General features: G+C 40.8%; 1 protein-coding gene across 3 annotated transcripts in view; it reads left to right on the plus strand.

Annotated features, from left to right (window-relative positions):
* The window catches only part of LOC131104090 (gamma-aminobutyric acid receptor subunit beta-3-like), a 51,666-nt gene extending 30,373 nt beyond the window's left edge, over nucleotides 1-21,293 (plus strand). The window contains exons 5-11 of one of the 3 annotated variants that reach the window (XM_058050872.2): nucleotides 3,862-4,082; nucleotides 6,571-6,653; nucleotides 7,108-7,245; nucleotides 10,848-11,000; nucleotides 16,464-16,711; nucleotides 17,097-17,165; nucleotides 18,685-21,293. In XM_058050872.2, coding sequence (XP_057906855.2) covers nucleotides 3,862-4,082; nucleotides 6,571-6,653; nucleotides 7,108-7,245; nucleotides 10,848-11,000; nucleotides 16,464-16,711; nucleotides 17,097-17,165; nucleotides 18,685-19,053 — 1,281 coding nt within the window. In that variant the 3' untranslated portion in view covers nucleotides 19,054-21,293. The remainder of the gene's footprint in view (nucleotides 1-3,861; nucleotides 4,083-6,570; nucleotides 6,654-7,107; nucleotides 7,246-10,847; nucleotides 11,001-16,463; nucleotides 16,712-17,096; nucleotides 17,166-18,684) is intronic. The other 2 variants (XM_058050874.2, XM_058050873.2) reach the window with 2 other exon arrangements.
* The last annotated feature ends 2,783 nt before the right edge of the window (nucleotides 21,294-24,076 follow it).

The following is a 24,076-nucleotide window of genomic DNA, read 5'->3' on the forward strand; positions in this document are numbered from 1 at the left end:
CATCCTAACTAGATGCCTGAGCCACCAACTGGCTCCTCTTGATGAAAATTCTTTCGGTCATGACCCAATGCTCATGACCATTGCTGAGCATGGGAACATAGATGGACGGGTAAATTGGGAGGTTCGCCTTCTAGCTCAGCACTCTCTTTGCCGCCATAGTCTGGTCCATTACGGCAGAAGCTGCACCAGCCCACCTCTCCATTTCACACTTCATCCTTCCCTCACTCCTGAACAAGACCTTGACATACTTGAACATCTCCACTAAGGCAAGACCTCACTCCCAGCCCGAAGGGTGCAATCCACCGATCACATGTTTTTTTTTTTACAGAAATCGTCCACTAGCCGATCGGCTAGCATCCCTAAGCATCCATAATTCATAATACATTTTCAGTTTTTCTATTCTTTTTTTTCCCTACTGTCTCCCTATACTATCTCCCATAGTCTTCAATGTTGTCCTGAGAGTTGACTATTTTATAACATTGTGGTCATCACTTTCTGCCCTCTGCAGTCACAGTGCCTCTCAAGCAGTGTGCACAATCTGTGTCCTGTGTGCTGACTATGATCTTTGCTCTTCATATCTTTGCACATGAATCATCTTCACTGAGGTGTCACTCGGACCAAAAAAATAAATCACTATTTATCCTGGAATCAAATGATAAATCTGCTGTCAACCTTGGATAAATTCATCCTCAAGGCGTCATGTGAGTGTATTGTAAACGTTTGGGTCTGACACATTTCTGCAGTTTTGTAATGAGTGTATAGTGCACGTGAACGTTTGTTATTGGATGCTGCGGCACCAGCAGGTGTGAGTGCCTTGCCAGTGCTAGGTTGGTGCAGCCTGGTTTCATTTCAGAGCCACAGCGGGCAGAGGGGAGAACATGGCGTTGGCTCAAGAGGGAGGGCGGGAAGCAGAGAAGGGAGTGGGGGTGCAGACGGCCAGAAAGAGAATGGGGGATGTGACTTGGAAGGTCCTCTTTTTCTGCTTATGCCTATTTTTTTGCTTATGCCTATTGCATAACAATTCTTGTATTCTTACCGCCGAACTTATGACAATCCTGGATTGTATTTACGCCACTTTTTTCATCCACCAGCGAGTCTAATGAGTACTGTTAAGTCTATTAGAAAATGTAAGATTCATAGCGTTAGATACGCTCTTTCTGACTATTCTTAGTCTTTGCTCTTGTGTAATGGAGAATGCCTTTTAGAATAACAAATTTGAATGACCTCAGAGTATTGTACAAGACAAGTGTTAATTAGCATATTTTCAGTCGGGTCCTCGAAGGAGATAATCTAACAATAGTTTGGCATCAGACCTGCCTGTAAGCACGCCGTTTTGAGCGAAAAAGCGCCTCTTGTAATTCTCATGAATCACCTCATTTGACTTTACTGAAAGCCTATACATCATACATGGACACAACCAGGGCTCTACGTTAAAAACAAAAATGACTTGCCCATGGGGAATCCTTAAGGTGAGAACTACTTGCCCGAACTTGCCCCATGTAAAATGAAAAGACTGCCATAATGATATCATATATCAATATATGCTGATAATTCATCAGATAATAGTACTGATGCATTGTATTTGGAAGAATGTCTGAAAAATTGTGGAGATGTTAACATGGCAAGCCATGCTACCTTACACATCGTAGTCGTAGTAAGCAGTGATATTTAGAAGTTGTGCACCACAATGAAACATTTGTGTACTAGTGAAGTGTTTTTAATCCAGAAAAAATGCTCAATCGTCAAACAATAATTTGTGAAGCAAAGGTGAGAAAAATCCACAGAGAAATGGAAGCGCTAGATTTTGTAGCTTGTGCAAAATCAGCACTTGGTATTGGATCTAATCGGTGGTGTTTCATTGTGACCACTTCAAATTGTCACAGAAATGTGATTCACTCACCTGTGCCATCATTTGATTTGCTGCCGCTAATAAAATACTCGTTTAGGAGGCACTGTTTCATCACTTTTTGCTGTTTTCCTTCAGAAGTTGTTGAAGAATTAGACCATGTTGGCAGGGACGCCATGATAGATGTTTTTGTAGTCAAACGATCGCTGATTGGTTGATCGCGAACAAGATCGGGTGTGGGTAAAACGCGGTCATAAACGATTCTGATTGGTCCATTTCAAGATTTGCAAGGATTGGTTTGCAAATTACCACCGGAATTACGCAGTCCGTGTTTTACCAACACCCAACAAGAACCGCTTTAAAAAAACTCTTGGCAGTACGGCATGCCAAAGTGCACTTGCCCGACGGGAATATTAATGATTGGATTTACTTGCCCGAATTTTGTTTTAACTTTCCCCGGGCCATCAGTACATCGTTATTGTCGAGCCCTGACAACTATTGGATGCTGCCGTGTGCACAGTTGAACATTTATGCAAAACTGTTGCCTTGGTTTTTGTGTTATTAATACACTGCGTCTGCATCTACAGTGTTCTGTTTTTTTCAAAATGTCCATTTTAGCAGCTTGTTAACACATGGAAACAGAAAGCAGAAGGCAGCTGCTTTGCCCGTCAATGTTGTCATCAGTGGTTGACGCTGTAGTTCTTTGTAGTTCAGTTTTTCTTTATGGTTATAGTTTAATATGCATAAAACAATTTTAAATGCATATAAATGACAAATTAATCAATTCCTTTTTCTAAAGGAATCAGGGTAATTTGGCATGCCTGTAGTAGAAACATACTGTTATACTTTTCCATTGTTGTCACAATGGAACAGGAGTTCCTATTGTGTTTAAGTTTTGTAACTGTGAAAAAAAAACACGAGAACTTTAGATTAATCAATTGTGGTTGACACCAATAAACGACACATAAACAATAAAATATTCTTATACATGATTCATGACAACACTCAAAGTTATGTGATTTTGGTTAATGATTTTAAAATCATGTTTTTATGGTTGAAGTGATTGTACGCTTCTTTTTTGTAAAGCACCTTGTGTACAAATGGTGCTCTATGAATAAACTTGCCTTGCCTTATCCCTCGTGCAAATGATGTGCTTGATTGAAAAAGTGATTGTTGACAAAGACGTGGCAGCGGACACCGCCTTCATGTTTTATTATTATTTCTTGAATTCAATAAAAGTAAACTTAAATGTTCATTCATCCCTTTCACTTCTCATTTTATGAATTTGAAATTACATTTGCATCTAGGGCTATGATTGTGTTAACACTTTTGGCTTTCTGGAATGCATTAAGGGGATTTTGAGTATTCCTTATGGGAAATATTGATTCAGTTAGAGTATGTGTTGGTGTCATGACGCGAACTAAGGTTCCTCTCGATTTTATTTCAAATCGTTTGGATGTCATTTTCACTTAACACTGAGCCTTTGTGAATCACCAAGCCCAACAGCAAAGGTTTATGTATTGTAGGTGAAACTTTCCACTTGAGCCGCAACTCCGTGAGTCAGCTCACCCACACATTTCAGTAATGGTTGCTGTATTCTAGAAGAGAGGGCAATGCACCTCTAGAGGATGCCATGCCGTAGCATGTATGAGTTAATAACACCAGCAGTGACCACATTTCAAACATTTAAATGGTTGTCGTCCTATTTATGTAACTCTCAAAGGGCTCTGTGTGTTAATTGATTGGGGTAGTTCATGCCACTGGATGACAATTTTATTGCTCACTTCCTTTCTGTTCTCCCCCCATGTCAATGAGCATATATATAAAGCCCGAGGCTGGGAACACAAAAGAATTAAACAAAACAAAACAGGCAACATTGACAAAAGACATAATTGATGAAGTCACATGTAGCTGGAGGTTGAGAAGAAGCAGGAATTGCAGGCACACTGAGCTATTTTTGTAGCAAGCTGGACTTACCTAAGCTCATATTCTGCTCCACTTGTGTGCCTTCACAGGACTACACGTTGACGATGTATTTCCAGCAGTACTGGAGGGACAAACGTCTAGCCTATGTTGGAATCCCGCTCAACCTCACCTTGGATAACAGAGTAGCAGACCAGCTCTGGGTACCAGACACCTATTTCCTCAATGACAAGAAGTCCTTTGTCCACGGAGTCACCGTCAAAAACCGCATGATCCGTCTTCATCCAGATGGAACCGTTCTTTACGGCCTCAGGTAACGTACTTACTGCACAATGACACATTTTCATCTTTCACATTGAATGTCTGTCCTTGCCTTGGTTGGATGATGCCAGCCTTTTAAATGAAACGGGGCCATGCCAAATCACTATATCTCACCCAAAATTGGTTTCAAAGTGAATTTTTGTCAAGTTAATTCAGTGTGTTTAAATCTATCACACTACCACACTTGCCCAATCTGACAATTTGGCAGTTCGCTGCTGCTGGCCTCTGAGCAACTAGGGGATTATGTGTCATGCTCAAGGGCACCTCAGAATTTGCTTTGAAAGGAAAAGGGACCGAGTAAGATGGCCCCATGCACAAATAATACAATATAAAATGTATTAGAAGTTGCAGCCATGTCACTTGCTGTTTGATATTTCTTTCATAAAGCCCTAGTTTTCAATTTCTATTGATCTCAGAGGAGTTTGTGCGACCCATAAATATGTATGCATGCTTTGAATGATTAAAGTGCAAAAGAAGGTGTGTCTGTGCATATTTGTCTGTGGATGATTTTGTCGCAGCTTATTTGATTACGCAAGTTCATAGCACTTAGCTCGGTGGAATACTTAAAGACCTGTCAGTGCTTTCAGGAGATGAATGGCAGCATGATGGCGGGACACTGATATGGCGAGCCATTTGATAATTGTCAGGTAGGGGTTGCCAATATACTGAATCAGTGAGATTTTATTTAATAATGCATTTTATGCAGTTACTTGCAGACGAAAACTAGCAAAAGTATCTTTTTCCCTTCATTTATTTCTCTTTTTCTTTGGCTTTATGTTGCTTATAATAAAACTACAAATCTTCATTAGCAAGGCACTCCATCTCTAAATGTCTCAGAGGAAAAATAACCACATCTTACAACACACCGTATATATGAGGGAATAGACATGGTTGTGTTTTACAGATTACAGGAGGTCGTTGGTCTTCGTTTCCTATGACGACTTTTTAAACCGAGTATTAGTGTAAGCCGGAACTTATACCTAAATTAACAACAAAATAACTCACACTGTACACAGAGCACATGAAAGACAGACAGTGGTATTAAATGTGTTTCCCCCCTTCCTGACACTTCAATGCTTCAGATCATAATATGTTTTATTATTACGGGAGATGATGGTTTATGGTGAAGTCATGAACACTGACCTTAACTGAGGCAAGTGAGGCCTGCAGCTCTTTGGATGTTGTTGTGGGGTCTTTTGTGACATCTTAAATGTGTCATCTTTGCACTCTTTGGCTCTCACTGTGGTTTGCTGGAGTCCCAAAGCCTTAGAAATGGCGTTATTACAGTTGATACCAATTAATCTCAATGAAGTTGTTTTAACAAGAACAAGGAAAAGTATTCAGTTTAGTTGTCATGGACTAAAACACTAATGTGTTTTACAATGTGTATTTCCACTTCACTTTTCACTTTCCTGTTCTATATCTCACTGAAGGACTGTCTGTAATAATTTAGTGAGAATGTCATTTGGCTTGGACTAATGAGTGACTAACTAATGCATTTGCTTAGTTATAGTATTACTGTTTATTTCATGTCCAAGTGAGAGATATTTAATAATGGGCTTAACAGTGTAAAGATAGGCCAACACTTTTATAGATAACACCCAATGATCGTCCGTATCTTGCAGACCTGATGTTACTGTAATTGTAGTTATGTAATGTGTTCACATAATGGGTTTCAAAGCCTCATAAGAGTCTTAACTGAATAAAGACAGGCGGTGGCAAACTGCCAAGTTGCCAGCTTTGAGTTGGGGTAGACTTGGCCTCAAAATCGTTGTGAATTTGCATTTGACTTTGCTGCTTATTTTCGACTGTCTCCTTATCAGCCGTTTGAGCTCGTACATAAAACAACACAACACCTCATCATGACCCAAATGACGTGAGTGCGCACAACAACTGCCAAGCTCATGCCTTAATCCAATTTTCAGTTTCACCATTTGTCAACTTAAGATGGAAAATAGCTATTTTTTTAAAATGGAGTGTTTTTATCATACATATATACAGTACCAGTCAAACGATTTGGAGGAAGTATCACTACTGGTACCACGCCACTCCAAATTATCACTGTCCATTTCATAGCACATGATGCTTTTAGATGTTCAAGAATACCATCTTTATACTTCATGATGATTGCACCTCGGGCAAGGTGCACGGCCAATGTCTTACAATGTTTAATTTCACTTTCTTTTTTTTTTTAAACATGCTGTTTGTTTAAGATGACAGATGACTATTCTCTGTGATGCAAGTGCTGTCCCATTCATGCACTAAAATACTAAGTATATCTTAATGTTTATAAATAGTGAGTTTGGTTATAGAGTATTATTTTAATGGTGTCCCTGTCTTGATATATAACATTTTCTAGACAATCCCTTCCTCGCATCCAATCCATCTTCCTTTTCCATACACTGCATTGCCAATTACATACAGCATGTAAAATATATTCCTGTGTCCTCTTTTCCCCTATCCATGTCTTTTTTTGGCAGGATAACTACAACAGCAGCATGCATGATGGATCTCAGGAGGTATCCCCTGGATGAGCAGAACTGCACTCTGGAGATAGAGAGCTGTGAGTAAAGAGACCTCATGTTGCCCGAGCTGTCATTTTGCTGCACAGGCGGTGTAAAACAATGCATGTGGAGCGTTGCTTTCCCAAGCATTGCCCGGCTTTTACAAGCGCATGATTCAGTTAGTATGGGTATTCCTGTACAATGCGTTTCATTTATATTATCTCATACTACTCGTGTGAAATAAATGTTGTAATAAATTGTATTGGTCACATTTTTTGATGTTTTTGCATACATTAATGACACTAATACCATTTTTGTGAACTCAAGTGAACCAAAGAACAGACTGTAAAGCAATGTCTGGTTCTTGGAAGAAACTTCAAACGTGTTTTTCCCGCCGTCTTCCCAAATGACAGCGCAGTTGGATGATTAGCAACACTGCATATCTAGCTCTCCAGTGCTGCTTCGGCAGATGGTTACACCTTGGTGTTCATGTGCGTCTCTCCTCTCGTGCAGATGGCTACACCACAGACGACATCGAGTTCTACTGGAAAGGAGGAGAGTCAGCCGTCACGGGGGTGACGCGCATCGAGCTGCCACAGTTTTCCATTGTCGATTACAAGTTGGTTTCCAGAAATGTTGTGTTTTCCACAGGTATGGATGATCTACTGTAATCTACTATTAATGCAAATGTGTCTGAGGGTGGTTCTGTTAGCAGAAGGTCACAGGTTTCCTCAGTTTCTGGGTTTACATTCTTGGTTTTGTACTGACTTTCTTCAGTAATGACATTGGAAGTAACAATGTTTGGAGAGAATGACATTTTTAACATTTACTATAACTCAGTAGAGGAGGCGGGGTCTCCAAGGAGAAGGCGGGGTAGGCAATGGCAGGCATGACACTCAGAGGTGTCCTGGGGGTTCTGCATACTGAAAGAAGGCTGCGGGGGCCACTTTAAAGTTTGTCAACCAACCCATGTAGATATCTAGAGATTTTATATTGAAAGAAATCAGCCTGCATTTCAGGTTCAGGTTTGTGTTACTGGTGACAAAGGTTATTATTAGTATGAGATTTATATCTTTTTGCTGTTTTTTATGACCAATATCTCAACGTTCTTCTTGTAAATATTTTGTATTGTGTTTTATAATATTATGACTTTATTCCTGTAATATCTGGACTTTATAATCATATTATTAGAATTTTTTTTAATCATTAGATAAATTTATCCATTATCATGTCAGGCCTAGTTGTCAGCCCCCCCCTCCAAGCACTCCAATTTCCTTTGTGTCCACCAATCACATGTCACTGTCACACCCAGCCATGCCTAAGGCGCCTTTACTGACCTCTGGGATTTACAAACACCAACATGAATAAAATGACTGGCCCATAACTGTCACTACTAGCAAAATCCAGTCTGGTGCAATACAGTGCCCTTTTCTTGCAATGACTTTGTTTAAATGACTTAAATGCATTGGGGCGAAACCAAAGACTTGTTGCTATGCCCTCGACAGAGCACCAGTCAATTACAGGGCTTGTGATAACAGTTCATTAAAAAATATTTCAAGTCATATTATATTTAGTATTTTTCTTGGCTGCTCAACTCAACTGTTTCACGACTCTGCTTCACTTCTCTTGCATGGAAAGTAGCTTTTGTGTTGCTGGGATAATCTTTCCTTTGCTTATCTCTCCATAGAGAAGATGCAGAATCTAATCAGTGACAGAATTTCCCATCAAAAAATGTAACCATGCAGTTTTTGTATGCATTCATTAACATTATACATCATGAAAGTATCTGTACGCATGCACAAAAAAACTGCAAATTGGATAAACACAACTCGTTCTGGTGCACTTGAATGAACACACATTGACTACCGAGAGCCACGGGCAGCAATGTCAGCGAAGCTTAACATTGCAATTGTCATTCTGCTTTCATGGATGCATCCATCCACTGCTTGGGCATCTCTGTGTGGAGTTTGCATGTTCTCCTGTTGATTTTCTCCGGCTTTTCCGGTTTCTCCAACATTCCAAAAACATGTTAGGCTAGTTGGCAACTCCAAATTGTCCGTGAATGTGAGTGTGAATGGTGTGAATTGGCTGGCGACCAGTCCAGAGTGTATCCCGCCTCACGCCCAAAGTGAGCTGAGATAGGCTCCAGCATAAGAAATCTTACCCTGGAAATGAGTGTAAGATGTCTAACATCACATGAAAACTGATGGGTTGATGTGAAGAATTGTAATACAAAAGCCAATGAGCGGTGCTGGCCGATGCAAGAGTTGCTGAGCCAAAGCCATAGCTACATGAATTTATGGTTGAAACACACCAGATGGTTCAAGGCACTGAGAGTTGGCCCTAATGTTAACGGTTTGAGACTTTTGGTATGCCTAAAAGTCCCTATCAATTCAATTAGTCAACAAAATCAGTTATTGTTGCAGGCATGTATAATATTGATCAAACATGAAATATAGATGCCCTGAGAGAAAAATGCAAAGAAAAATGCTTTTTAATCTTTGGACGTGGGTGCTGTTGTTGCCTGGTTGTGAACGCCATCAATGAAATGGTATTAATGGCAGCACAACGGCCATTCTCTTGAGCATTTCATTTCTCAGGGCAGTGAATTAGGGGCATTCATGGCACCTCAAGGCAATTTCTGAACTAACATAATAAATATTTGCAGAATTTATTGTTGCATTTAGTTTGTGCTGCAAATTTAGAGATGATTTAAACCATTCAACCCAATTACCCTGTCAAAGATCATTTGCATTGTATATGCCTCAATGCAGGCTTTTATTGACTCTCCCGAACTGATTGCTTTCACAACTCACAATGTTTAGCATGCATTGCATTTGCAATGATTTGCAAACACACCGTTTGTTTGTGAGAAGCAGCATGTCCCCTGTGGGTGGCCACTATTAAAGTCTAGTGTCCATTCTCCTGGTAGATAGTGTGAAACCCATCAGTGGATCCTCACGAGGCTGGCCAATGACAGTTGCCCTCCATTTCATGTGACGCAACTTACTTTTTAAGTCCCTTCTGCTTTTTCTTTAGCTTTCCCACCATGGCCTTGGCGATCCATTCTACCTTTATTGAGCTTGTTCATATTATTTGCTGTCTCTGTGTGCGCTTCTGTTCTAATCGGTCTGTGCACTGACAGGAAAAAATGAATACTTAGAGCATTATGCACTCACCATTAGGTATATCCTAATATATGATGACCAGACCCCTTTTTCTCAGATATGTCCTCTTTTTTGGGAATTAAAAAAATGTATATCTATAGTTGGATTGCTGAGAAAAAAAAAGTAATTGAGGCCCCCTGCCCTGTTGTCCTCACCAGTTCAACTTTTACCATCACCCATGAGATTCAGTATTTTGTGCATCCGGCCAGGACAGGTGCTTGTTCCTCCCACTCACGAATGCTGTTTGCTGTAACGGCTAGTACAGCTCTACACCCACACTCGCCCACACACACGCACATACACACACACATACACACACACACTCCCATTATCAGCATCATGCGGAGGTGCAGGGCTTAGGCGGGAGAAGCTGCCATGAAAGGTGCACTAGCAGGAGTCAATGAGATATTTTTAGGCATGCGACAGTCTGTTTCCGTGTTTGTGTGCACAGATGATTAAGTGAATTTTTAGCATCCTGGAAAGCAGGTGTCAGCATACACACATTAGAGAGTGGTCTCTAATGGGAGGAATGTGAACACTAGCGATCAAATGAAAAAAAGAGAGGTATTGGGATGCATCAGTTCTAAATGTTGTATATTTCACCATGGCAACAGAAGTACAAGATGGACCCAACCTGTGCTTCAGCACCGACTTCTTATGTCAGTGTGAATGTTGTGTTTCACGAGGTAATGGAGTTTAATGATGCCTCCGTTTTGATTTTTAATGCAGTGTAACACACTGAGCAGTCGGCATTGAATCCCATGAGATGGTGTGAATCCCTCTTGCCACCACATAAGTGAGCAGCAGATTGGACTGACTTTTTGTATTCTCCATCGTTTTTTTTTCAATTATTAATTATCCAAGATGTGTTTTTAAGCACCATCTGCAGTATTATCATTACAGTTTTATAATTGAATTATTCCATCATTACAGGTATACAAATTGAGCTTGTGAATGTGATGCCTGTTGCCATGGCAATTCAGCTACCCTCGGCCATGGAAACATGGTGTCACTGCATAGCCATTGAGTCAGTAATATGTTTCAGAGTCATTTGTTTAGTTTTTTTTCTGTCTCCATTTCTCACAGGTGCCTACCCTCGGCTTTCGCTGAGCTTTAAGCTTAAGAGGAACATCGGCTACTTCATCCTGCAGACATACATGCCATCCATCCTGATTACCATCCTCTCCTGGGTCTCCTTTTGGATAAACTATGACGCCTCGGCAGCCAGGGTGGCTCTAGGTGAGAAGTGCTAGCTGTTATGTTGCTCTATGGCCATGTGGCTCACTCAGAGGAGATCTGAAGGCAGGGGAACGTTTTTGCACCACCCACCCTAATGCACCGCAAGAAACTCAACCTCTCCAACTGTCGAGGGACTACGGCTGCTCTTGGGAATGGCTTGGAAATTGGTTGCCAGACTGGAAAAGGTGCAAGGGGTACAAAAAAAGATTAGGTTTCCGTGTGTTTCAATTGAACACATTGGTGAGGGGACCACAATGGTGTTGCACCTGTTACTTCTCCAGTCTGCACAGCAACGCACTATTTTTTTTTTCATGAGGTGTTTGTTTGTGATTCATGACAAGGAATGAAGCAGGCAGTGGGAAAATATATGTGAGGGCTGTCACCAGAGTAATTATTGGAATGATATGGATGCTGCATGAATTGATCTTTCACAGAACCTCTGCACATCCTTCACGAGCCTGTCAAAGCAACAGCCACTGGCTCTTTGACAAGACTGAATTACCAAACAGGCAAATTGCCCTGAGGGCTCAATTCCCCCACAGCCCCCCCGCAAGTGCCAGATTCATTGTATGTCATTTGGTATTTGGTCATTTGAAGGCAGGAATACAATAAGCTGCCACGCAGGGCTGCAACTATTAATCTTGCTCGTTTTTGTGAATTATTGATCAGGCCAGCTTGATAGTTGGATTCCGAAGCAGAAATCCGCCATTGATAAACACATCAACATTTTTTATGTGCATCGTTTCATTTCTTGGTGGAGTAAATTTACATTTAAATGATGCCAATGTCTGGCCTGTGATTGACTGGCAACCAGTCCAGGCTGTACTCCTCCTCTCTCCACCCAAAGTCAGACAGGAAAGGCTCCTGCTCACCAATGATATGAACAAGATATGCGGAATGAAATGAATCAATGATGTGTCCACCTTCACTCACAGTACGGAAACATATGTATCCACAGTGATCCAGTGATGGCCCTTTACGGACCTGTGACTAATTAAAGTGAATGGGAACTATAATAACATACAAGCACGTTCGTGAACCGTTTGTACAGTCTGACTTTTTATTTGGTCCCGTTTTCTAGTAGGATTCCTTATTTATAGAGCACATATTTTCATAGTTAGAGCATAGGAAACGTGTTCTAAATACGTCTTTTAAGGTTTTTTTACATTTAGCTCTCTTCCTTCCTGTTCTTTACAGTACACCTACAGTGGCAATTGTCAGTTATCAATTTAAATTTAAATCGCAAAAAATCACAACATAATAATCGTGACTTTTCTGTAAATTATATCTCCAAAGATGTGATCACGAAGTTAATTTGCTATAAAAGTTTTTAAAACGGGCGGCACGGTGGTCTGGTGGTTAGCGTGCAGACCTCACAGCTAGGAGACCAGGGTTCAATTCCACCCTCAGCCATCTCTGTGTGGAGTTTGTTCTCCCCGTGCATGCATGGGTTTTCTCCGGGTACTCCGGTTTCCTCCCACATTCCAAAAACATGCTAGGTTAATTGCCGACTCCAAATTGTCCATAGGTATGAATGTGAGTGTGAATGGTTGTTTGTCTATATGTGCCCTGTGATTGGCTGGCGACCAGTCCAGGGTGTCCAACGCCTCTCGCCTGAAGACAGCTGGGATAGGCTCCAGCACCCCCGCTACCCTCGTGAGGAAAAAGCGCTAGAAAATGAATGGATGAATGAATGAATTTTAAAAACAGTCTATATGTACCCAAACCACACAGTCCGACTTGTTGTGACTCCTTCCAACATAGACTCTTTTTTTGAGCTTCATTAGTTGGAACCTGCAAGCGGTTTTAATCTTGCTTTACCAGTTTGATTGCTGTTTTGCTCCTTATATCATCATTTTGTGTATAGATAATGGAAGAGTAATGACCTCAGCACATCACAATGCCGTTTGGAAAGTGTGCTTTGATTCATTACCTTGCTCCAGACATCCATCTCTTACATATAGCTTATTAGTGGCTGAATGGATGTGTGAAGGGCAGCAGGCTTAGTCACACTTTTATTTACTTCACCACCCTGCTTTTGTCCGAGGTTTCTTTCTTTGCCTGCACAACCAGCTCATTACTTAATTAGCGCTTGTGAGTGTGTGTGCGTGTTGTGTGTGTTTTTCAGTATGTGCAAACAGGAGGTCTTGCTTTAGCTGCAATATCCGTAGGCTCCACTCAGGAGTTCTGATCATTAGCAGCTGCCTTAGAAGTGGCTGTGTGTGTGTGTGTGTGTGTGTGAACTTGTGCACATACCTGCCAGTAAGGGCAGAGTAATGATTGGGCGTAGGGGGTGCAACTGAAGGACCCACCAGGAAAAACAATTGAATTGTTCGAAGAGAGAATGTGATTCTATCAAGCAACTCTGAGGCTTTGCAAAGATACAATTGACTCGTCCGACACTGTAATCAAGTTAAAATCCATTTCCCGCAGTCAAGCTCTCCCTTCATAATCATATTAAGGTGTAGGCATTAGCTGCAGTTGGTAATCGCACAGCTTTTAGTGTAATGTAAGACACATACCCCTTTGACGCACCTTAGATGGTCCCTTGGGTTCCTGGGAGCATACTTTTTAAAACGTGTCTGCAAGGTTGTCGTGTATCCCAATTAATGGCCAAAGCGATGTGACACATTTTAGTGCATCCTTCATCGGATACCTTCTTGTTTTTGATCATGTGGAGCTGAGCTGCTAATGGCCTAAAGCCGCTTCTGATTAGAGAGAATGTGATTGCTGTGTGCCTTTGCTTTCAGCTGTTAGGGTAGAAGAAAAGACGCTGTAACAAAAAAGGTGTGCTGGGGGAGGGGGTACTCTGCAGCCAAGAATCGACGCTAACTGATAGCGAGATGTGGGGTGAAAAAAAGAGATAAAGGATAAATGAAGAGGGAGAGGGGAGGGTGGTCGCAGGAGAGATGGGTGGGATGAGAGCAAGAGTTGGAGGGTGAAACAATGGAATGCGACAAGGTGAGAGAGACGGAGAAAGACAGATGCGAGAGAACCCTTATAAAACGATATTTCTCCCGAGAGACTGTAACGGCGTGATGAAAGAGGAGGAAGACCCATGGGCGCGTGCACGGCCTCTTGATTAAATTGTCCAAACAGGGAGGGAAGACAGAAAGGGAGTGAGCGGAGGAGTAATAGCAGGAGGGAACAGAGAGTAATGGCGATGCTGAGAGAACACCTATAAAGAAGACGAAGAAAAATAACAGATCCGATGACGAGGCCGCGGTGCAGTGGTGAATAGCATTTGCAGGAGCGCCTACCAGCCCTCCCTTCACGATTTTGTGCACACGATCTCTTGGCTGGCCTTGTAAATGCTTCAATAAATCAAATTAAGAGCGAGATTGACCTTAGTTGTCCCTCGTCCCAGCCCACTGACTGTTCCCTGTCTCTTCACCTTATTTTACGACACACTTCCCAAACATTGTACGCTAGCAGCGGGCCTGCTTGCTGATAGGCTCCATTTGTAGGCTGCAAATACATCGACTGTGTTTACCGCTAATTAAATAAGATTGAGTTTATTGTAATGCAGGAGGTCAGCATATAATTGCATGCTCGAATGAATCACTTTGACACTCATCTGCCAATTCAATTACCTGTCATCTGATCCGTTCTGGTAGTGGTACTGGAGCAGAAAACCTTGTCATTTGGTACCCCGAGTGGTTAATGTTACCACGAGCTGGGGGCCAGAGATTATTCTAATGAGTTATTTCTACAAATGACCAAAGGCCAGATGCAGGTTTTAAAGGAAGACCTTTGAATTTCAATGAAGCTGAGATTACGCACTAGTTGACTGGGACACGTGCGTTCATGCCTGCAAAATAGCATCGTAAACGAGAAACCCCTCAGGAAGGGAGGAAAAATGCGTGAGGTGTGCCGTATTCTCGTACTCTCAAATAAAGGTGCAACAGCGTGGATACCCCTCTTATCTAGCAGGGAAAAGCACTGAATAAATAAATGTCTTGTTTCTATAGTAACACCTGAGACATATATAGGAGACACTTCTCATGTTCTCTCCAGGTAACTCAAGGGCTAGCAGCAACTGCTTGCACAAATATTTGTATTGTGTGAATGCTCAGAGTCAAGCAGCCATTATGATTCTGCAATAAAAATAATTGAATCACAGGGCATTGCTTTTCTCATTGGATACAAAGTAATATTTGCTATGTTTACTCCCCAGTGCAATTGTTGTCGTTGCAGATATCAAACATACACGCTGACCTACTAATAGACACATGCAAAACAATACTGTTTTATGCTCTCGCCAACAGGGCATGCTGGGAAGCCCATGCATCGACTTCCCCAACAGGAATTCACCTAACATGCCATGCGAGTTATAAACGAGTGTAAAGTACTATTGTGTTTTTAGTTGTAACGTGAGTAAGGCCACCTGTGTGTGTGAGTACGGGTATAAATTTCAAGCTTCAAACAAATTTAGGTTATGTACAGTCGCACCATAGACATAAACCAAGTTTGATTTTAAAGTCAAACATAGACATTTTTATGGGTGTCTCAATTATTCATCATTCACAGGTGGTCTAAAATTGCATCTGAGGGATGCACTGATTGCTTAATTGGTTCCTGCTGGGCCGCTGAAATGACGTCAGCCACCCTCTGGACTCTTCTGGCTATCTCTGGTGGACAGAGGCAGCTTTTGCCACCTGTCCTTTAATGAAATGTTTTGCTCAAACAAAATGCATTATGGAAAAAAAACTTCATTTTAGCATGCATATCAATTAGGTACACGTATTGCGTGTTAAGTTGCTGTAGGATGAGTTTTGTGTAAGATGACACCGTGAGACTGTTATATTGAGTAATGACCTCCTCCAATTTCCAATGAGTTGACAAGCTCGTCATGTTTTTTTTTTATGCAACTTTCATTGTGAGCACACCTAAAATAGAACAAAGAGTATTCTAGGGCATTTGGCAACTGGACTGTTCAGGTTGTCTTCCAAGACGTTTCACCTCTCATCCAAGGAGGCTTCAGACTAGACTAGATAGGACAGCTCTAGTCTGACGGAATGGTGTAGGACCTAATTTTTTATCCTTTTAGGTAGAAGCAACATCTTCTATGAATTGTCAGGGTGGGTATGAGAAGCAGGGAGTACTTGCCAAATCTATCATACCCAACACGCTTGTATGCCTCACAGCGCTTCATTTTGTTCTATTTTCCTGGTTTTAGTTTTGAGTTCGGTCTGTACAGTACAGATGAATAAATATATAGATATTATCAGTTTCTCTAGTATTTCGAATTAGGGGGTGGAAAAAACTGAAAATGTTGGCGCATGGCAGAAAATACCTGAGAACAACTGTTCTAAGACAACCTGAACAGTTACAATTCATGAATGACTGGATGAATGAGAACATTCACAGGCAAAGCTTATTTTACCTTCCGAAATGGGCAAAGCATTGTTAAAATCTTTTTCTGCTTTTTTTTCTTGAAATGTCATGTTTGTGTTCATCCAGGAATCACCACTGTGCTGACCATGACTACTATCAACACTCACTTGAGAGAGACACTGCCTAAGATCCCGTACGTGAAGGCCATTGACATGTACTTGATGGGCTGCTTTGTCATGGTCTTCCTTGCCCTTCTGGAGTACGCCTTCGTCAATTACATCTTCTTCGGGAGGGGTCCACAGATGCAAAAAAAGCTGGCTGAAAAGGCAGAAAAGGCCAACAATGAGAGGGCAGCCAAGTATGACGCTGCAAGGGTAAGTTTGACATGATTGTGCAGTCACTCACAGAATCAATGAATATGAAATAGTGTATTTCTTGCTGAACAATCAAATTGTTTTGACCGGTGTGAATATTTTCACAGGAAAACATTCTACTGAACAGAACGCCTGCATGAATAGGTCTCTTTAAAAATTACATTTTTCTTCCCTCGCAGGATCAAAATGATAAATCAACTTTGACATTGCAATCCCCTTAAAATTAACTTTTGTTCACTCTTGACAGAAGCTGCTAAGCGAAGCGGTTATGCACAACCGAACTGGATGGCATGTTCACATTAATTGACAAGCTGCTCTTTGTATGGTTGAGGCTTCAGATTTTGAAAAGAAAAAAACGAAGTGTTGAACTTTGTCGTCTTCTCAGGAGGCAGGTAGTAGGGCTGCATCCCTAAAACGGTCCAATCAGTTTAGAGGCCTTCGCCACTCACGCTCGGTGAGTTTGTTTTGGTAAAGATCGGCACCATTGCCATCAGCTGACATGGATCTTTCTTTTGTGTTATTTTTTTCTTAAACAACACACATCCCCCCCATCCACAGATTCAGTGCAAATCAGCATGACACTCTTTCATTCATTTTGACTATTCCATTGCAGTTTTTTTTGTACATGAAAGTAGCATTCTGGCGCAATCAAATAATATCAAAATAGATAATGGAAATTATACAAAAATACAAAACAAAATATGAATGAATAATTGTACTCCAGCAGGTTCTCAACTGGTTTGGCTGCGGGATACACCATCACATTCAGCTGTGACCCAAATTGCAGACATTTTTCAAATTTTTTCTATTTGAATTTGAGGTAGTGCTAAATAACATTGTGCCAGCACAAAACAAGTTTAATGAACATTTCAAAGTTTGGTCTCTACTTGCTAGCCCGGTAGACAGATAAGAGTTCTCGAATGAAATGCATTTAAACAAATGTATTAGCTTGATGCTAATTTACATTGAAAATCCCATATACGGTTGTCCCTTGCCACGTTCAAATTTAAATAGTAAATAGATGTTTCGATAGTTGAGCTGTCACAAAAGCAAAAAATATTTGTGTCAAAGTGAAGTGTATATTTTCTCCCTTTGCTAGTTGGGAACTGATATTTTCCTAAAACGATCTACGTTCTACTGCTGATGACTAAAGAAGGGGAAAAGGTAGAAGTGACCTTTTTTGTGTGATGAAAGATGGGAGGAGTCTAATCTTTTTTTTGGTAGCGTCCATGTTCATATAAAGCCACCAGTTGAGAATCACAGCATACACCATTGTCGAAAATATTGCTTGCTACCATCATGTACAGTATGTACTGTGCTGCTTGCATAACAGGAAACAAAATGTACACATTTACGCCACAAATGACAACCTGAACTGACGACATCTGAATGCGGAAACAGAAATGCACAATCTAGATTCAGATGGTTTGAAATCTATTTTCTCCCCGTAAAACTAAATTTGACAGAGATAAAAAAATGAAAATTTCCCTGAAAAAATCCAAATGAATATAAGTAAAGTAGCACACAAACCTAAAGAAAGCAACAAGCCCTCACTGGTGGTACCATCGTTTCCCTGGCATAGGTACAGAGAAGAAAAAGAAGAACAAAATGAAGAAAAAAATGCTGGACCCGCTCAGCTGCTACATTTGCATGAATGCCATCGTCCATTGCTACCGATTGGGTACCTGTCACCCACACCCATCATGGGCATGCAGTGTGTTGTATCTGCTGTGTATTCAATGAAATTTCTGAGTGACGATGCTTTAGTGACACAAATCAGCAATGTCAATCCTCCTCATTGTTTTGCACGCCTGCTTGGATTTCATCGATTTTCTATTACACTGATTTGGCTTTGAGAATATTATTACAAATGAATCACTGGATGCTCTAAAAAAGAGTTTCCATCTCGATGCAGGTGCTCCACTTGCATCTACCAAATGTTAATGACTTCCCTCATCTCCCCACTAACTCAGGCGGAACCAGGCCATGGGAACATTCTGCTGACCACCTTGGAAATCCACAATGAAGTGGCAGGAGGGGAGATCACCACCAGCGTGGCCGACATCAGAAACTCTCAGTCCATGGTGCAGTTAGACAGCACAGCCTCGACGCACATCCAGTACCGCAAGCAGAGCGGCGGGGTCGGCCCGCGTTCAGCCAGCCGTCACTCCTTGGATCGTTCTGCCCAGATGAAACGTAGCCGCCTGAGAAGGCGGTCCTCGCAGCTGAAAATCAAAATCCCTGACCTGACGGATGTAAACGCCATTGACCGTTGGTCACGGATCATCTTCCCCTCAGTTTTCTCCCTTTTTAACCTTGTCTACTGGCTCTATTATGTCTGATTGAACTGTTTTGTTTTTTGTCGTTTAACCTATTTCCATTTGGTTTGTTTTTTTCCTCCTTTTTCTGTGCTTTTATACATACATTGACTGTCAAGATCAGATGAAAGACTGAGAATATTCTGGACCAAGTATTCATCAAATAACTTTTTATATTTACATCTTTGAATCTGTTTTATTTTCTACAGTACATCCTCTAAGTTGTACTTGTGACCGTAATATTCCATCAGACACAGAAATGAAAGCCAGCAATTAACTTAATACAGTATTTGCAAAAAAACAAACAAATCACAACAAAACAAATCACAAAAACAGTCCTTAAAGGACAACTTTATACAGTACCACACAGGTGATCAGATAAGTGCAAGCAATTCCTAAAAAAAAAAAATCAGTTAAACGGTATGTTTGATTGGTACCCTATGCACTGTTAATGCATGTAATGATCTGCCAATGTGGTCATCTTTTACCGACACTTTCTACTTCAGGATGGTGACTCTCAGGCTCTTAGTAGGATTTTTACTATTATCGGCATAATTTTGGTCAAAGAGAGGAACAACAAAAACAAAAAAGCACAAGACTGAATAGCACTGCCGTTGTGTTTCTGCTTGACCTTTTAATGAAAGCTTCAAAATAGACATTGGAGCAAATTGTCCCCAAATGTATCAAATTCCGTTTCAAAACTGCCAAGGGGCTCATCCAGATAGACACAATATCCAACCATTCAGAAGCCTTTTCAAGTAACCCCATACATTTTTGTGTTTGTTACCAACTACAGTGTGCTTTTTTTAGTTGGGTAGGATATCCTTCAAAATGCTCACCCATCATATCCTATTTTCAGGTGTCCATATGGTTTCCCGCCTTGTCTTGTTGCAAATGGTGGTACAGTACACTGGAGGAATGAAATATATGTATATTTAAAAATGTATATATTATATATAACGTGCACAACCCTAAATTTAAAAAAAAACATCAAATGTTGAACATTGCGTTTGTGCTTGTTATGCTGGCCATGAAATGTCAGTCAATTTAGTGCAAAAAAAAAAGATTCAAATACCCATTTACTTCTCCAAAATGTGATCATGCTAAAGTTCCACTTGATGCCAATGGATTTTTTATCCGACTCCACAGGCGGACCATGCAGGCCATTTACTGATGACTGACGAGCACATGCTGGCGTTGAATGTATCCGATTCATTGTTCTTCAGGTAGAGGATAATGAGCCATGGTCATAGTTTCTTTACATCTGAATGTAACACCTCATTACGATGCACGTGAGCAGGTGGGGGTAAGAGGGGTAAGGGGTGTGTACACGTGCAGAGGAAACAGGTTGCGAACAGGTTTTGCTATGTGTTGACTGTTGCATGTGGAACTAGGTTGTGGCTTCGAAAATAATCAACCACTTCCAGCTCATGAATGATACATCTGAAATGTTTTCCATGATCACCAGATCCCCACTTTCCTACTCACATACACACATAGCTTTGTGCATGAACATGTATTAAGTATGACTAATAAATACTTAAGAGTAAAACTTTAAACTTGTGACAGTCTTCAAATAACTGAATGTATTGTACTTGGATTGTTGCTGTCGGGCTGCAATTTCCTTTGACAACAAATGTGGTTGGGGACAGGTGGGGTGCCACAATGTAGGTTTTTTCGTCTTAAGTACCATAACCTTGCCCTGTTTTCTACTGTGTAGACGAGGCTTCACACAAGTGTGGGCTGGTTGCAAGGACTCCTCCATTTGATGAAAAAAATAAGACGATTTGTACTTCTATTAAAGAAACTAACAGACACTGAATGAAGCCTCAGTCTCTTGGGCCATACTTTGATTTTTGATCAGAAAATTTACAACTATGAAGTCGTGTGTACTGTGCATGCATTAACACAATTGGAGAGACTTTTAGAGAGGGACAGTAAAATGTTTTTATCAAACTCATGAGTGCTGCCAAATGCTTGATCAAGAGATAACACTATGCCATGCGAGCTGATGTCGAAAGAAGACAAAAAAAAAACAGTCAGGTGTTGTATGGCCTTGGTCCCATAATGGAATGTGAAATGTTCTGTGCTGCCACAAATGTATTTAGGCTTAGATTTATATTGTATATCTGTATGTTTATCTTCCTTTTTCAATTGATGATTATGTTCAATCATCAAATAAATGATATACATTGTAATTGTGTGTTTGTGAGCGTGCTTGACATGTTGAGCACATTTGATGTGAAATACTTCTGTGGTTAACTCCACATGTTGACATGCAGTATATTCTCCTGGGAGTCGAAAACCCAGTGTTCCCAGGTTTACAATTCCTTGGATTTGTTTCCAGTTTTGCAAAAATGGTCCCTTATCTATAGCAGCTGGTACAAATGTCGCCAACCTGCAAGTTATGCAACATGTGGCGACATCATTCACCAGTGACCACCAGAAACATGTCCCTCCAGCAGCACAATGCATATGTCACACCATTGGAAAGCTCTGTTTCATGGGCAGTATGCTATTAAATTTGACAACGTTTTGTGTAAAAAAAAGAAAACTTTTTTGTGAAAAAAGACAACATTTAAAAGTTCTGTGAGTGCCACTCAGTCACCAGCCAGTACAAATGGCTTAGTATTAAGTTACTTACCTTTCATGTGATGGCAGAGGGTGCAACTCCTGGATTTTTCGTTTTTTTTACAATGTTTTTGTCTTTGGTGCCTGTTTCTGAAGAGAGTGACAATGTATAAAACAATAAGTATTACACTTCTTTTTAGAGAGGTACTTTATAAAGTTAAGTAGTTATTAACTTCTAATACTTATGACAGCAGCTAGCTAGCATGTAACAATCTCAAAATTATCTTACCATTTTATAGTACATTGAAAACTAAAATTTGGTCATTCGAAGGCAATAAAGTAAAAATAAAACACAGTGTACATGAGGCACATTTGTATTAATGATAGTATACGTTTTTTCAATAATACAAAGTTTTGTGTGCGGGTTATTGTGTGTAGCTGCTCTATAGGAGACCACAACTCAACACAAAAGGTCAAAAATGAGCATAATAGGTCCCCTTTAATTAATCAGCTAAAAGATTATTAGTTGCAGCTGTAATCTGACTGTGGCATAGTGCTGGGGTACACCATGGACTGGTCGCAGGTCAATCATGGGTCACATACAACCATTCACCCTCACATTTACACCTATGGTAAGAAGCCGACACGCCTGCAGAAAACCCATGACACTGCAAGTCCACACAGAGCAATCTGGTCCAAGATTCGACCCTTGAACCTTCTTGCTGTGAAACAGATGTACTCCCTCACAGGCGCATATTCAAATGGAAAATCAACAGAGGAACCAATGTGATGGTGGTACAAAGTAAGTGTTGAACAAGAGGGCTGCTAGTGTTTATAATTAGGCCATTAGAAGGAGGTCAGAGTCATCAAGGGGGCTCCAGAGAACTATTTTCAAGTCCTGCTGCACACAGCAGCACATTTTCACTTAATCTATTTAATTTAACTATCAATCTTATTTTTATTTTGCTCCAGGACTCACCATGGGCATTACAACTGGCTTTCCAGGCACTTTGGTGAATACCTACAAGCTGGGGTAAACATGCATTTATTCAATAACAAACACTAGCCTGATCAACGAATGTATGAGCTAAATAGAACGTGTGTGTTCTTACAATAAACATTGCCTGCATTACGGTAAGCTATGAAAATGCAAACAATAGGCATCAATCACAAAGTGTTCATCAGGACAGATTTTTTCTGAAGTCCTACTACGATGTAGGGTGGAGTTGTGTACGTACATTTGGACAGGAAGTGAAGCACCAATAGTGTGAATAAATGCATACGTCACTTTTTTTTTAGGTCTGAATATTTTGATCTGTACATTTTGGATTTCCGGCATATGCAGACTATTTTACAATGATATTGGTGAATGAGGCCCATTTCTCCGGTAGCTAACACATTTACTATGAGGTGTCCAGGTTTTTCCAGCAATGTGATCCTGTGTTGCCATAGCAACAACAGAGTTGCTTTTCTAATTACAGGTCAGCAACCACTAGTTTTATCAAGATGATTTTAAAGTTGTTACTTTGACGTCAAATTGCTATATGTAGTGTTGCAGTAGTGGTGATGAATAAAATATTGCACTTAATCATCTTGGAGTCTTGTGGGCCCGCGATGAAGCACACGTATTATGTCGATGGGAGCAGTGTAGAAATTCAAGAAGAAAAAAAAAAGCTTTGAAGAAAAGAAAAGAACACGTCACTCAGCCACAACCTGCTCCAAAGCAGGGGTTTTGTCACATGGTTTAGTCACATGGTTACGGGAAAAGGTATTCTCAGCTGGTATTGTACTTGGTCATTTATTGAAAGTGAACCTTTACTGACTTCATTATTTGTGACACCTTTGCCACTACAAGTCAAGATGGGCTCAGGTCTACTTGTTATTCAAGGTGTGGCATCCATAAGAGTTGGATGTCATGTACTGGACATCTACCTGATAAGGACTTTTGCATCTAAAAAAACACAATTTAGGCATATGAACAAATGCAGAAAATGCAGGCTTTGGTGTTCTGTATTGCTGCTGTTTTCCTGTGATTCATTCATTCATTTTCTACCGCTTTTCCTCACGAGGGTCGCGGGGGTGCTGGAGCCTCAGCTGTCAGCTGGGGTAAACCTGGACTGGTCGCCAGACAATCACAGGGCAAACAAGCATTCACACTCACATTCATACCTATGGACAATTTGGAGTCGCCAATTAACCTAGCATGTTTTTGGAATGTGGGAGGAAACCGGAGTACCCGGAGAAAATGCACGGGGAGAACATGCAAACTCCACACAGAGATGGCCGAGGGTGGAATTGAACCCTAGTCTCCTAGCTGTAAGGTCTGTGTGCTAACCACTTTCCACCGTGCAGCCTTTACTGTGATAATTACCACAATTTGTTGTGGATTTTACTTAATCTTGGTACATACAACATGGATGGATTCTTTAAGTATTAAGATTCCCATTCTGTTCAACTTGCATAAAATAATGTAATG

Source organism: Doryrhamphus excisus, linkage group LG15 (genome assembly GCF_037039965.1).
Source record: "Doryrhamphus excisus strain RoL-2023G ecotype Guam linkage group LG15, RoL_Dexc_Guam_v1.1, whole genome shotgun sequence".
Taxonomy (NCBI): domain Eukaryota; kingdom Metazoa; phylum Chordata; class Actinopteri; order Syngnathiformes; family Syngnathidae; genus Doryrhamphus; species Doryrhamphus excisus.